This window comes from Crotalus tigris, unplaced genomic scaffold (genome assembly GCF_016545835.1).
Source record: "Crotalus tigris isolate CLP2741 ecotype Arizona unplaced genomic scaffold, ASM1654583v1 scf7180000017536.10889498, whole genome shotgun sequence".
Lineage (NCBI taxonomy): Eukaryota > Metazoa > Chordata > Lepidosauria > Squamata > Viperidae > Crotalus > Crotalus tigris.
The window spans coordinates 1,860,206-1,873,684 of record NW_024096460.1 but is presented as its reverse complement, the minus strand read 5'-3'; the positions used below and the strand labels follow the sequence as shown (position 1 = coordinate 1,873,684).

Sequence of the window (13,479 nt, the reverse complement as noted above, 5' to 3'; positions counted from 1 at the left end):
CAATGGATTGCCCGGTGTCAATTGTAATCAATACAGGGCTACCTATATTTGCAGTTGCATTGGTATCAAAAGCAGTAAGGCAAAACAAAAGATTTTGTTGCTTCAAATACAACTGGAGTTTAACAAGACACAAGAACACAAATTCAGCCCAACAGTTCAACAAAACAACCCGTGCTGTTAACTTTGTAACTTAAACCTCTGCAGCCTTAATAGCACTTGCTATTTTCAGTGACAATGAATTTTTTAAAAAAGAGTAACGTAGCTAGGCAAGCAAGCAGATGGTTGCAAGCAATCTTTGCTCTGTTTGGAAACATTAGCAGAATAGATTTTTAAAGTAGTTGTTTATCTCTGAGCCAAGTGCTTAATGACAACTGTTTTTTCCTAACATTCCTCCTGCCCATTTCACCTTACCCAGCATCAGCCAGTCAGTCTGTGCCGACTGTCTAGACCAGTGATGGCGAACCTTTTACAGACCGAGTGCCCAAACTGCAACCCAAAACCCACTTATTTATCGCCAGGTGCCAGGTGGGGTGGGTGTGGCTGTGTTGGTCATGGCAGATTGGGTGGGTGTGGCCAAGGGGGACGTGATCACCTTGATGTTGCTCATGGGGAGGGACACCTTTGGGGGCCAGGCACGGTTGGGGGAGATCCAGGGGGTCTCTGGCAGGTGGGGCAGTGGGCAGGAAGCTTGTCCTGCAGGGTGAGACGAGGCAAGGTGGGGGTGCCATTGTCACAGGGCAAGGTGAGACGGGCCGGGGCGGCTGCTGCCTGACACCATCAGCCCTTGCACACACAGGCTAGTGAGCGCATGGGTGCTGGGATGCATCTGGCCATGTGGGTCCTCCGCGAGTTAGCAGGCGGCTGGTTGAAGAGGGACGGTTGCAATCTCCAGGGCATGGCGCATGTGCCCATAGAGAGGGCTCTGAGTGCCACCTCTGGCACGCGTGCCATAGGTTTGCCACCACTGGTCTAGATTCTACCTTGAAAGATTAAAGCAAACCAATTAAAAGCTGCCATGCAAAATTTCAGTTGGAATACTCGGAACAGCCTGGACCACTCAAACAAAATTGTTTTAAAAAGCCAAAATTTGTTGAAAGCTTAAAGCCAAATTCTTTACCTATGATTTGTGTTAAAATCTGAAAGTTTTGCATACCCATAATTTATCAATAGTGGAATGCAAACTCTTAGACTATTTTGGTCCATGGAAAATGCAGGCACGATTATTTCAGTTTTCACTTCCTCTTCTATTTTCAGTCTTGCAAATCTTTTTTTTTTATTAAAGGAGTAATTTGATATACTGTTGTTTATTCAGATAACATTAAAAAATTCCCATGTTTTGTTCCATTTTCCATAATTCACAAGATTGAATTGATAGTTTGTTTTAGATGAACACAAACTTATTTTAATCAGAAGAAAATATTTTAACTTGTTAAGTCTTGTTAAGTTCCTGATTATTAATAAAGCCCAGTTATGATCGTGATCTGATTTAAATTTAAATTTTATTAGATGGGTAATGAGGTGAATGCTTATATACTCCATTTTCCTTCTCTGCTTTGCTTTCCTCTGTCAAAACCAAACTTACAAGGGGAATAAGGAAATCCTTGAAACCAGTTTCTCAGGAGGTTCAAACCCAGAAATGGTGATTTAAGGATTTTCCAAAATAAATAGGAGAGTTTGTCATTATGTTTCCTTTTTGATTATAAAATCCTGTGTTCCTTTTTGATTATAAAATTAACACTGTCATAATTAACCAAATCACAGTCTGCAGTATACTTACAACCATTGTTGTGTCTTATGTTTTAAGGTTACTGTAATCAGTGTTGTTACTGTGAATTAAATAAAGCAAATTAGGCTACAAAATGGGAATAGATGTCTCTGTTAGGTGAGTTTGCTTAATTTGACTATATTGTGCATAAAGTTGGGATCTATAGTGGGTAACTGTGATTTCATTTTGCTATGGATCATTAAAAGCTTTTGTCTTTCTAAGTGCTTTGCAAATAGAGCAAACCTAGCAATCTCTTTTCCATGTTCTGTTATAAAAGCCCTTGAATGCATTATATAGCACAGTCTGTAATTCTAAGGCCACATTCCTATATGAATTTACCAACTATGTTCAGATAATAACTTCTGAGTAGAAATGCAACAGTGCCATAGACCCTATATAAGCTTTCAGACTTGATGTCTTACTTCCAGAGCTAGATGGACATATTAGTTGTGAACTGTGCTGTCCATTAAATTGGCTGAGAGATTTGAACATGTAAACCTATTATTCTAACTACTTATGTGCCACAGTGATGGAATTATTGCTGTTCCTTTGACGTTACAGAAAAGAAGTGCTGTATCTATTGGCAGTCCTGTGGTAGTTAATATTTGCTTTTGTGCAAAAGGGTAAGACTAGAGTTGGTTTCATCACTAAAGCACAAGAATCACTCTGCTACTAGAATCTTATCTGTTCTGTTGTTTGCAGCTATAAGCAATAACTCACATAAATGGCTGTGAGAAAATAAAAGCAAATCCATGTGTATTTATTAGATTCTGCTGCTGGATAATAAAGACATGACAAACAAGGGGAAAAACAGAGCTAAGAGAAAATATAATCAATTATAAAACAGAAAAGTAGATTACCTGTATGCAATAAGATGTTACCGTTTCAATAGTTATATGTGTTAAACTTTATTTAATATTTTTTTAAAGAATGTTAAGTCTAAAAACGATGAAGTCCCTTTTATATCAAGCTAAATTCCTAATATCTATGTTGTTTTCTTTGTAATAGTACTGAAAATGTTTCCTTGGGTATGTTTTTTATTTCTCAGTCTTGTTATAGCACTGGAATTTCCCTGGGCATAATATTAAACATAGTAGCCTGGAAATGTTAAGCACTGTTTAAAAGGGTGCATTTGACGTTGTTCCTTCTAGAGGATCTGTATATATAGCATAAACTTAAATGGAGGAGGCAACAACCTTTCTCAGAAATATTACATTCCACCATTTTTATCCACTTCCCACCCAAGCTTTGGCATCCAGCCTGTGGTGAGTTATGTGATGTCATGACTTCCCTTTCGCAGTGCCTGAAGGCTGTTAGAGGCTGGATGGGGAGTAACGGGTGGAAACTGAACCCTGGCAAGACTGAGGGGCTCTGAGTTTGGGATTCTTTGACCCATGGAGAATTGGCATCTTTGGTCTTGGATGGCGTGGCACTGCCCCAAACAGACCCTGTGCATAATCTAGGGGTATTCCTGGACTCGCGGCTCCTGGTCGAAGAGCAGGTGGCAGCTGTGGCCAGGAGGGCTTTTGCACAACTGCGTATTGTGTGCTAGTTATGCCCTTTCCTGGACCAACAATCCCTACTCACAGTCGCTCATGTCTTAGTCACCTTCCATCTTGACTATTGCAACACACTCTACATGGGGCTGCCCCTGAAGAACTTCCGGAAGCTCCATTTGGTACAAAATGCAGCAGCCTGCATGGTTTTGTGCAGACCTCGGTGTGCACATGTGACACCTCTCCTGCAGGAGCTGCATTGGTTGCCAATTTGCTTCCGGGTGCAATTCAAAGTGCTGGTTGTCACCTTTAAAGCCCTTCATGGCTTGGGACCAGTTATCTGAGGGACCGTCTCTTGTCGGTCACATCTACCCAATCCACTAGAGCAGAGAGGCAAGGAATGTTGCAGGTCCCATCCCCTAAGGAGATGCATCTGGCGGTACCCAGAAGAAGGGCCTTCTTTGTGGTGGCTCCATCTCTCTGGAACATCATTCCCTCAGAGATTAGACTGGCCCCATTCTAACACTCTTTCGGAAAGTGCTGAAGACCTGGTTCTGCCAGCGCGCCTGGGGCACCCAGAGCGGGATAGAGCCCAGCAAATGGTTAGTTTAATGTATGTTGTAGTGGAGGGGTGGGTCGTTATTATATTATGTTATTTTATTTTTCCTCTTGTTATTTTATTTTTTATAGGGTGTTTTTCTATTTATGTAAGCCGTCTTGAGTCGCCATGTGCGAGGAGACGGCAAAACAAATTTCTTAAATAATAAATAAATAAATAAATAAATAAATAAATTTGTTGACAATGAGCACACTTAGGCATCATTGGGTTGAAGATGAATATTTCAATCCTGGACCTTGTTTCCTCCTCCCCCCTTTTTTCCCCTTGTTGATATCTTTTTTTTTTCTTTCCTAATGGTGCCTTTTTGAATACCCAAGAAGAAAGCACTTATTAATAGTATACATATTCTTATTATATGATGGACTGTCAAAGTGATTCGTCCTTGACATTTGTAGAGGGGCAGCAGGGTTGGTGGGTAGAGGAAACATTACAGATAGTCCTAAGTTATCATCATTTGTTCAGCAAACCTGCACGCACTCCACACCCGCTTACTGCAGCCTTCCTGCACTGGCACACACCCTGCACCAGTGATGGAGAACCTTTTAGAGACCGAGTGCCCAAACTGCAACCCAAAACCCAGTTATGCATCGTTGAGTGCCGGGTCGGTGTGGCCCATTGAGTGGGTGTGGCCCATTGGGTGGGCGTGGCTGCGGTGGTAATGGCAGACTGGGTGGGACTAAAAAGTTCAATCAATTCCAACTTTGCAAGATCTTTTTTTTCCCGCAAGAAGTTGAAATTGACTGATTGAACCTTTTTTTTTTTATGTACATGGCGGCGGAGACCTAAAGCGAAAAGATTTTATAAAACCCAGCTGAAGGCCTAGGACTGGGGCGACGGCACGCGTGCTCACAGAGAGGGCTCTGAGTGCCGCCTCTGGCACCTGTACCATATGTTCCCCACCACTGCCCTGCACCCTCTTTCTCTGGACTTTTTGAGCTCACACGTCACTGCAACACCCCACTGCCCCAAATTGTATGCGGTTTGTGCTGGGTCTCCCAGGGCTTCCCCCACCCTATGCATGCCCGTCTCACTCTTTACCCAGGACTCTCTCTGCTTCCCACTTAACAACCTATGCATCTGTTATTACGACAACAACCAGTACTGCCTGGCTGTCATTGCTAAGCAATGTGGTAAAACATGACATCATGTTTTACAACCACATTCCTTAGCAACAGCTATTCTGGTCCAATTGTACTTATAACTAGAGGACTATCTGTAATGGTAAAATGCTTGTTTTAAATCATTTTTAATCTTTCACATTAGGGTTTTTCTTTACATCTTCAAACTTAACCTGCTTATGCCAGAATTAAGGTTTCCTTCTATTTTCTTTTTTTTTTTTCTTTTGCAGGCCAGCCCTCCGGATCTCTACATTGAAAGGTTTAACATAGCACTTGGGCAGTATATGGGAGCATTACAGAGCATTGTGCCTCTTTTCATATATATGGTAAGTTATTAGACTTGAATGAAAAGAATTAGCTAGGTGTTAGTTATTACTAGATAACCAAATCAGCAACTAGGTTCTCATATAATGTTTATTGTAAGTCAGGAAAGAGATTGATAATCACTCAGTTTTTTTTAACTTCTGTTAGAACTGAACTTTATTTCAGTTCTTTCCTCCCCAGTCCCTAAATGGTTAATACTAGTTTCCATTTATTTGGAAGATGATGATCCTAAGACACATTTGTAGTTGTGACAAGGAATCTTCTATGGTTATTTTTCATCTAGCTTTCTAGAACCTTGTTGGAATAATCACTCTTAATATTTTGCAGAATAACTTCATTTTAGTAATCCATTAGCCTCATTCAGGTTGATTTACACCAGCGAAATCACGGTTTTGTGCTGTTGTATATTACGTGTCTATTTCTCTGGTTTGTACGTGTGATTTAGAACTTTAGAAGACCAGATAAAGTTGCCATTTGGCAAGGAAAAAATGTATGCACATGTAAGCATATACAAGTACAAGTGCTGCTCCTAGTGCAAAATCTGTATAAATACATTGGGCATAGGATTGAAATGATTGTGGCATCAGAGCTTTATATAGCTGAGTTTGTTTATTTTCCAGTAACAGAAACTAGTATGTACAGTATCTTTCAGCTCAAGAAAATTACAATAAAAACTTAGAAGGTCACTAGTTGATTAACAGGTTGTGTCATGAAAATATTAGAGAAAAGGAAGTTTTCCTGAGAAAGAATTGTAGGAAGATCAAATGAGAATAGTTCCTCAAGCAGGCATGGAAAGCCTGCAGCTGTTGCATGGTGGTAAACATGGGGAGTGAGTTGGATGGCCATCTAAATGTTCTTAAATAAATAAATTCTACTCTGATGGATTACTTTCATACTTTGTTGGTTAATCTCAAAAGTTTCGGTAGGAGATTACTGCCCTTCATATGGTATATGTGCTGAGAGATTCCGTTTGTTTACTTAAATTGTAGGTATTGGTGACATTTATAATAAAATATTATCAGTATGATGCCATAAAATTTAGTTTTCATTTTCAGCTAATGAAGACAATCATTCTCAAGATTAAATAGTTGACGGACTGAGGAACAATATGAAACTCAGTCTAACCATGAAAGTGTGGTGTTGACAAATAATTGATCTGTCTAGAAACTTATGACCAACTTGTTCTGGGCGTTGCTACATGTTTGTTAAAACAGTTTAATTTCCTTAGGACAGTGTTTTTGTTACTAGTTTTTCCACATAGTATATATATTACCTATCTAGGATCAGATAAGTGACTTGTCAAGCTACTGAAGGATATGGGGACTTTTTGTAAAGATGTTAATTCAAAATCCTATAAGCTACTGCTTTGACAGTTGGTTCATAGCCTTCTAGGTCCAATTAAATTGACAGTACTGACCTTTAAAGCCCTTCTACAGTTTAAGGGTGGATACTTAAAGATGAATAACATTGATATAAGCCTGATTGTTGTAGTGAGATCATCAGAGGCCATTCTGAATGTCCGAGGTGCAATGAATGGCAACTGAGAAGAGGCTTTTTGTGCCTGAGATGAGAAGTGATGAAATAATTGGATTAGTGATTTTTGCAAAGCCAGCAGAACCAGTGCAAGTAAAAATCAATTCTCAGTCTGCTGCTGGAAAATAATAAGTTGCTTTAGCTATTCTTTCCAATTCTTCTAGCAGGAAGGGACTTATTGAATGCAGTAGAACTGTTTCAAAGCCCAATGGGCAAATCTGTGTCATATTTTGTGCATAAAATTATTCTTGTTAGATCCAGCTTAAGCATTCTGAGATGGATATTAAGGCCAGAGAAAAGAAAAGTACTACATTAATTCTGTACTTAATGCATTTCTGAGTTCATTCAAAGTATTTGATTGGGAGTTAGGTTATCTGGAAAATAATTTGTGCCCATAGCACCCTTCCTGTGTTTTCAAGTCAGTAAAGGAAAGTCTGCATGTTGTTAAACTGTATTAGAGTGGTGGCCCTAATTTCTGGCCCTTTAATGCAAAACAGAAATGCTTTGATGTTCAGAGTTAATGTTTGATCATTAATTTTACTAGTTTTCATTTTCGGTTTTCAACTTATTATCTTAATTTTTATTGTATATGCTGTGTCATTGCATAATACTGTACAGCTAGGAAAGGTTTTTGTTTTTTTTTAAGTAGGGTAAAAATACTTCTAATGAAATAAAAGCTACACAGCTTAGATGACTCAGTAAAGACATATCTTCATGAAAAGAAATGCTGCCAGATAGAACAAGACATTCTAAAATTAATTCAAGGATTTAAAAGAACTTTGTGTTATGTTGAGATTTTAAAATGTGATTTTAGAAATTGGCTAGGATAACACTGAAATGTTGCTAACTTTCTATCTTTGTAACATCACACTAACATTCAAGCATCATTTATGCTTGTGCAGTTTTTTTCTTCCTTTCCAGTGTTTGAATCAATGGCCCATATAGCTAGTAGTGAATAGGCTGGAAATATTTAATATATTTGGTGATTGCATATTTACCCTGAAAAAAAAAACTGGGGGGGGGGGAGGAAGAAAGCTTCTAAATTGTTAGACAAATTATTTTCTAGGGCTTTTGATATTTGAAACTTTGTTAGACCACAAGTAAGATGTTTGTAGTAACTTTTACAAAACCATGCCATAATTTTAAAAATTTATTAATCCAGAAATCCAGAAAAGGACAGAATTTTGGTAGTAAATCACTGTGGTATTAAGCAAGACACTCATGTGGCTGCCTCACTCACTGACCGCAATGCCCGCTCTCTTGATTGCATTTGTTAACTGATCACCTAGGGAGGTTCGGTTGCTAGTCGGCACACAGCAACCTGTCCAGGCCCAGTAGCTGGCTAGACCAGGGGTAGGCAACCATGGCTCTTTTATGACTCGTGGCTGGCTCAGGAATTCTGGGAGTTGAAGTCCAAGAGTCATAAAAGAGCCAAGGTTGCCTATCCCTGGGCTAGACCAAGCCACAGAGGGGTCTCCTCCCTCTCCCCTCTCCCACTCTTGAAAGTCTTGGTCTTCTCCCTGTCCCATCACATCTGGAAGAACTCAACTAGATCCAGTAGCATGCAGGCCTTCTCTCCCCCCCCCAAAAAAAAATTCCCAAGAGTGCTGGGCCCATCATGGAAGGCCTTAGCATATTTATCATTTTTTAACATTAGAAAATCCTGGTGCCCTTAGATCAGCAGTATGTGTCATATTTGAACCTGGGATGTCCTGACTCAGGAATGTTTATTTCCTATAGAATGTTAATTATAGAGAATACGTAAATTAGGTAGAAATGGAAATGGAGCAGACTGCCTGGAACATTTAGCAGCTGTGTAAAATCACATTTAGTTGCAGATCTCACTTTTCATTTCTGATAAAGGGAGAAGACTAGTTTATTGTGCCCATTCCCTTGAAAAATCTACAGCAATTTCCTTTTCTTCGGGGATTCCCCAAAACAACTTCTAAAAATGCATGAAATTTGACTATGATTCTGTTATTTTCTGTACTAGCACAAAAGATCAAAAAGTATCATAAAGCACTTAATTTTGATAGCAACCTTGAATAGCTTTAGATGTTTAGAAATATCCACATTTGGTTTTTTCCTTGTTCACCAGTCTGCTTTCCTTCTTCACCAGTCTGCTTGATACAAAGAGTAGTGAAAAGGTTCAACATTTATTGTCATTTTAGAAGCTGGGGTGCTCCTTCTCTCTTGACATCTGTTGAGCTGCATTTAATTGTGCTCACTTGTAGAGGAGAAAAGTATGATATTAAGAAATAGCAGTTCTATAGATCAGTGTTTCCCAAACTTGACAATTTTAAGGCATGAGGACTTCAACTCCCAGAATTCCACAGCCAGCAACGCTGGCTGTGGAATTCTGGGAGTTGAAATCCACATGCCTTAAAATTGTCAAGTTTGGGAAACACTGCTATAGATCATCAGGAGATAAGTCTTGAGAAAGAACTGACTGCCTTTTTTGTTGTTCTTAGATTGGCATTAAAAATTGCTTTACACCATGTGTAATTCCTGTGCTAAGGAAAAACAAAATAGGTAGAAAGAAAAGGTTGCTTCTGAATTGTGTGGCTTACCTTATATGCTTCAATCACTTAAAGTAACATTTCTAACAATGTTAATTGTTATAAATTATTGGGAACTTTAAACTTAGGACCTTAATACAATAGAAGATAATAAAGGTTTTAAAAAAAGATAAGCAGCAGATTTGTGAAGTTGCAGGAACTTAGTCTTAAAACAAAAGGACTAAGGGGTGATACGATACCAGTCTTCCAATACTTGAGGGGCTGTCATAGAGAAGAGGGGGTCGACCTATTCTCCAAAGCACTTGAGGGCAGGACAAGAAGTAATAGGTGGAAGATTATTAAAGAAAGATCCAAGTTAATTTATAATAAAAAAGTAGATCAGGTTTTTTAAATCTCACATTTTAAGAAATGCTTTATTACGTGTCTGGAAGAAGTATTATTATAGGTTAAATTATAAAATTCCAATTTGGGAGATTCCCGGACACGTGATAGAGGGGGTATCTAGAGGAGTGAATTTGGATAGGATTTCTTATAAGGAATTACTTAATTTGATAGGGAAGGACTGGCAATTAAAATCTTTAGCTGAGTTGAAGCATGAAAATATTGTACACTCTTGGTTTCAATATAATCAATTGTTAGGTGGAGTTTAGATCAAAAGGTTGGTATTACTTTAGAGGATGCGAATTTGATAAAGCAGATTAAAGATCAAACTCGAGCTCATATAAAGAGAATTTATAATGTCTTAATAGAATTGGATTCTGAAACGGAATTACTTAAAGATTGTATGGTAAAATGGGCACAAAATATTCAAGAGCCGGTTCTATTGGATACATGGGAGACAATTTGGGTTAGAAATGTAAAATTTACTCAAGCTCAAAATTTGAGAGAAAATTTTTATAAAATGTTTTATAGGTGGCATTTGGATCCCCAAAAGTTGTCTTGTATGTATCCTAACTTGCAGCCCAAATGTTGGAGATGTGGTAGTTTGGATGCAACTTATTTTCATATTTGGTGGACTTGTAGAAATGTAAAAGCTTTTTGGATTAAAATTTGGTGGATCATTCAGAATATTTTTAAAAGAAAGATAAACTCCTCAACTATTTTTGTTGGCTATTATTGTAGTTTTCGATGTTAAGGAAACTAATTTGGTGTTGAATTTAATAACAGCAGCAAGGCTGTTGGTAGGGCAATATTGGAAGAAGGATTGTTTGCCTACTATAGAAGAATGGACGCTTAAAGTTTCAAATTTAGCAGAAATGGCTAAGATTATTTGAAGGATTATTCACAAGAAATATATATATATATATATATATATATATGTGTGTGTGTGTGTGTGTGTGTGTGTGTGTGTGTGTGTGTGTGTGTGTGTATATATATATATATATATATATATATATATATATATATATATATATATAAAGAGCCGAGGTGGCGCAGCAGTTAGAGTGTAGTACTGCAGGCCACTTTAGCTGACTGTGTTCAGCAGGTCAGCGGTTCAAATCTCACCGGCTCAAGGTTGACTCAGCCTTCCATCCTTCCAAGGTAGGTAAAATGAGGACCCAGATTGTTGGGGGCAATGTAAATATATATATACATTGCTTACTGGTGTACACCGCTTAGAGAGTGCTTGCACTTAAAGCGGTATATAAGTCTCATAAATAAATAAAATAAATAAATTTCGGTTTGGAGAAGATGGATAGATTATATTCAGAATAAATATGGGACTAAAAAGTTCCATTTATTTTATGAATAAATTATTGAATATTATTATTGTTGTTATTATTATTATTATTAATAGTTTAGTATAGTGGAATTTTTATTATATTGTATTGTTTATAAATTGGGATTTTAATTTGTTTATAAGATAAAGTTTATTTGTAAATTGTTTACTCTGTGTTAAAAAAGAGTTAAAGCGCATTATATTTGTTTATCTATATAGTTGGTTAATGTTAGTTAGATTATGATTATTATATTTGTTACCCTGTATTCAGCTCTGGGAAGGGGGGTTGCGGGGAGGGGGGAGGGGGGAGGGGGGGTTGGGGTATATTTTGTAATTTTTGTAAAACTTTTCAATTAAAAAAAAAAAGAAAGATCCAAGTTAGAATTAAGGAGACATTTCCTGACAGAGCAATTAATCAGTGCTTGCCTCCAGAAGTTGTTGGTGCTCCTTCACTGGAGGTTTTCAAGAAGAGGTTTGAGCAGGAGGGGTTCTACAACCAAAGAAATAATCCTGGTTTGTCAGTCTCTTCAGAAAGTAGTAGTACAATCCTTATACTACTCAGGCTCTTGAATATTCAGGCTTCTGTTTTTTACACAATGATGAATTGATTTGAAGAGTTGATAAGGAAGTTAGGATCCAGTGTAACATTCATATTGAGAGAAAATGGCTGGATTTATTTACCTCACTACTCTATAATATAGGATGGGCCATTCATTTTACTCATACATTTGTTCTACCAATTAAGGTCTACTTAAACATGTTTCTGTTCCTGCATTAAGACTTATATTTTTTCCTGTTTAATGCTTATACACTGTGCATTTGATGGACATACTGGGTCTCTTTAAGTTCAGTATTGGATGCATCCACACCCAGTGTATGGCTTCCAGTCCTACTACTTTGTATCACAATATTTTTGAGCTTTATTCCCTCTGTAGCATTGATGAAGATCATAATTGTAAAGGTCAAGCTGGCATATCAAATGAATTTAGAATTTGCTTTCAACTTTTTTTCTTTCTAACTGGACTCACTGTATTATTTGTTTTTTGTTCACAAACAAATGATTTGGAGTATGAGAAGTGCAAAGCAGAAGTAGTCTGTAACAGTACTTTTATATTGCTGTCATTTAAAAGGATGTTATTTTTTTTCCTCAGAATAAATTTTACATAGAAACCAAGCTTAACCGAGATTTAAGAAATGATCTTATAAAACTGTTTACGGAACATGTTGCAGAAAAGCACATTTACAGCCTGATGCGTAAGTCTAAAGTTTGAGATGATTCATTTTTTAATATAGCAATAAATTGCTGAATCATTAGTCGGAAAATGATAAAAATGGAAAGTATCTTAACACTAAATAGCCTGTCAAGAATTTAATTCAAAACAGGATTAACATGCCAATTATAGCTATTGGTTGTTGGGGAAAATTGCAATGTAATTGAGTACTTGTTTAATTAAATGCCAGAATTTCCTGAGCCAGAGGGTATACAGGTAGTCCTCGCCTTATGACCACAATTTAGCCCCATTGACTTTGCTTGTCAGAAGGTCACAGAAGGTGATCACATGACCTTGAGATCCTGTAAAAGTCATAAATACATGTCATTTGCCAAACGTTCAAATTTTGATCTGTGACTGTGAGGATGTGGCAATGGTCATAAGTGTGAAAAACGGTCATAAGTCACTTTTTTCAGTGCCATTGTAACTTCAAATAGTCACTAAAAAAATGGTTGTAAGTTGGGGACTACTTGTAATATATATTTCTTTGGTAGTATGTTATATTACAGTCCAGATGTCTTTAATTATCTTTGCTTTTGCTATAAGTGCTATCGATTTCTTCAGATATCAGTATTGACATTGATTAGACTGCCACCATTTCCACCAGAAGATCTATAGAGCAACAAAATAAGAAAACCTGTATGCCAAACTTAGCCTTCGCTGAATGAGTTTATCGTGCAATTGGGCCTCATTGTGGAAATTACATTTTCATGGTGGTTTTTCTTCTTAAAAGCTTTCAGTCCGATAAGATTGTTTTAAGCCTTTAACGTAGTCCAGACCAGGAACCAAAACCAAGAGTATTAATATTATCCTTTTTCATAAATGTATAACAGAAACTTGCAAGTCTGAAACTTCTTCCTCCTTCCTCCACTTTTACCTTCCAGAGAATTAGGGAGAGTCATTTATGAAACACTATCCCCATTCCTGCTTTGGACTCAGGCTTCTTTCATCAAACTGTTGTCTAGACTGCCTGCAGCTCTCCCTCCTGTCTTTCAAGGTTATTTTCACAGCCCAATTATGCAGCAGTATAATAGTAGCCCTTCTCATTATTCATATGAAAATAATTTTAACGCTAGCTAAATAGAAGAGTTCATTGTGTGGATTTATATTCAAG

At 37.6% G+C, this 13,479-nt stretch overlaps 1 protein-coding gene across 3 annotated transcripts in view; it reads left to right on the top strand.

Annotated features, from left to right (window-relative positions):
- The window catches only part of CACUL1 (CDK2 associated cullin domain 1), a 40,950-nt gene that overhangs the window by 14,715 nt on the left and 12,756 nt on the right, over positions 1–13,479 (top strand). For all 3 annotated transcript variants that reach the window (XR_005557677.1, XR_005557620.1, XM_039350105.1), the window contains exons 4-5: positions 5,229–5,324; positions 12,246–12,348. Coding sequence is in view for 1 of the 3 variants with exons in the window: in XM_039350105.1 (XP_039206039.1) it covers positions 5,229–5,324; positions 12,246–12,348 (199 nt within the window). In the remaining 2 variants the exon portion in view is untranslated. The remainder of the gene's footprint in view (positions 1–5,228; positions 5,325–12,245; positions 12,349–13,479) is intronic.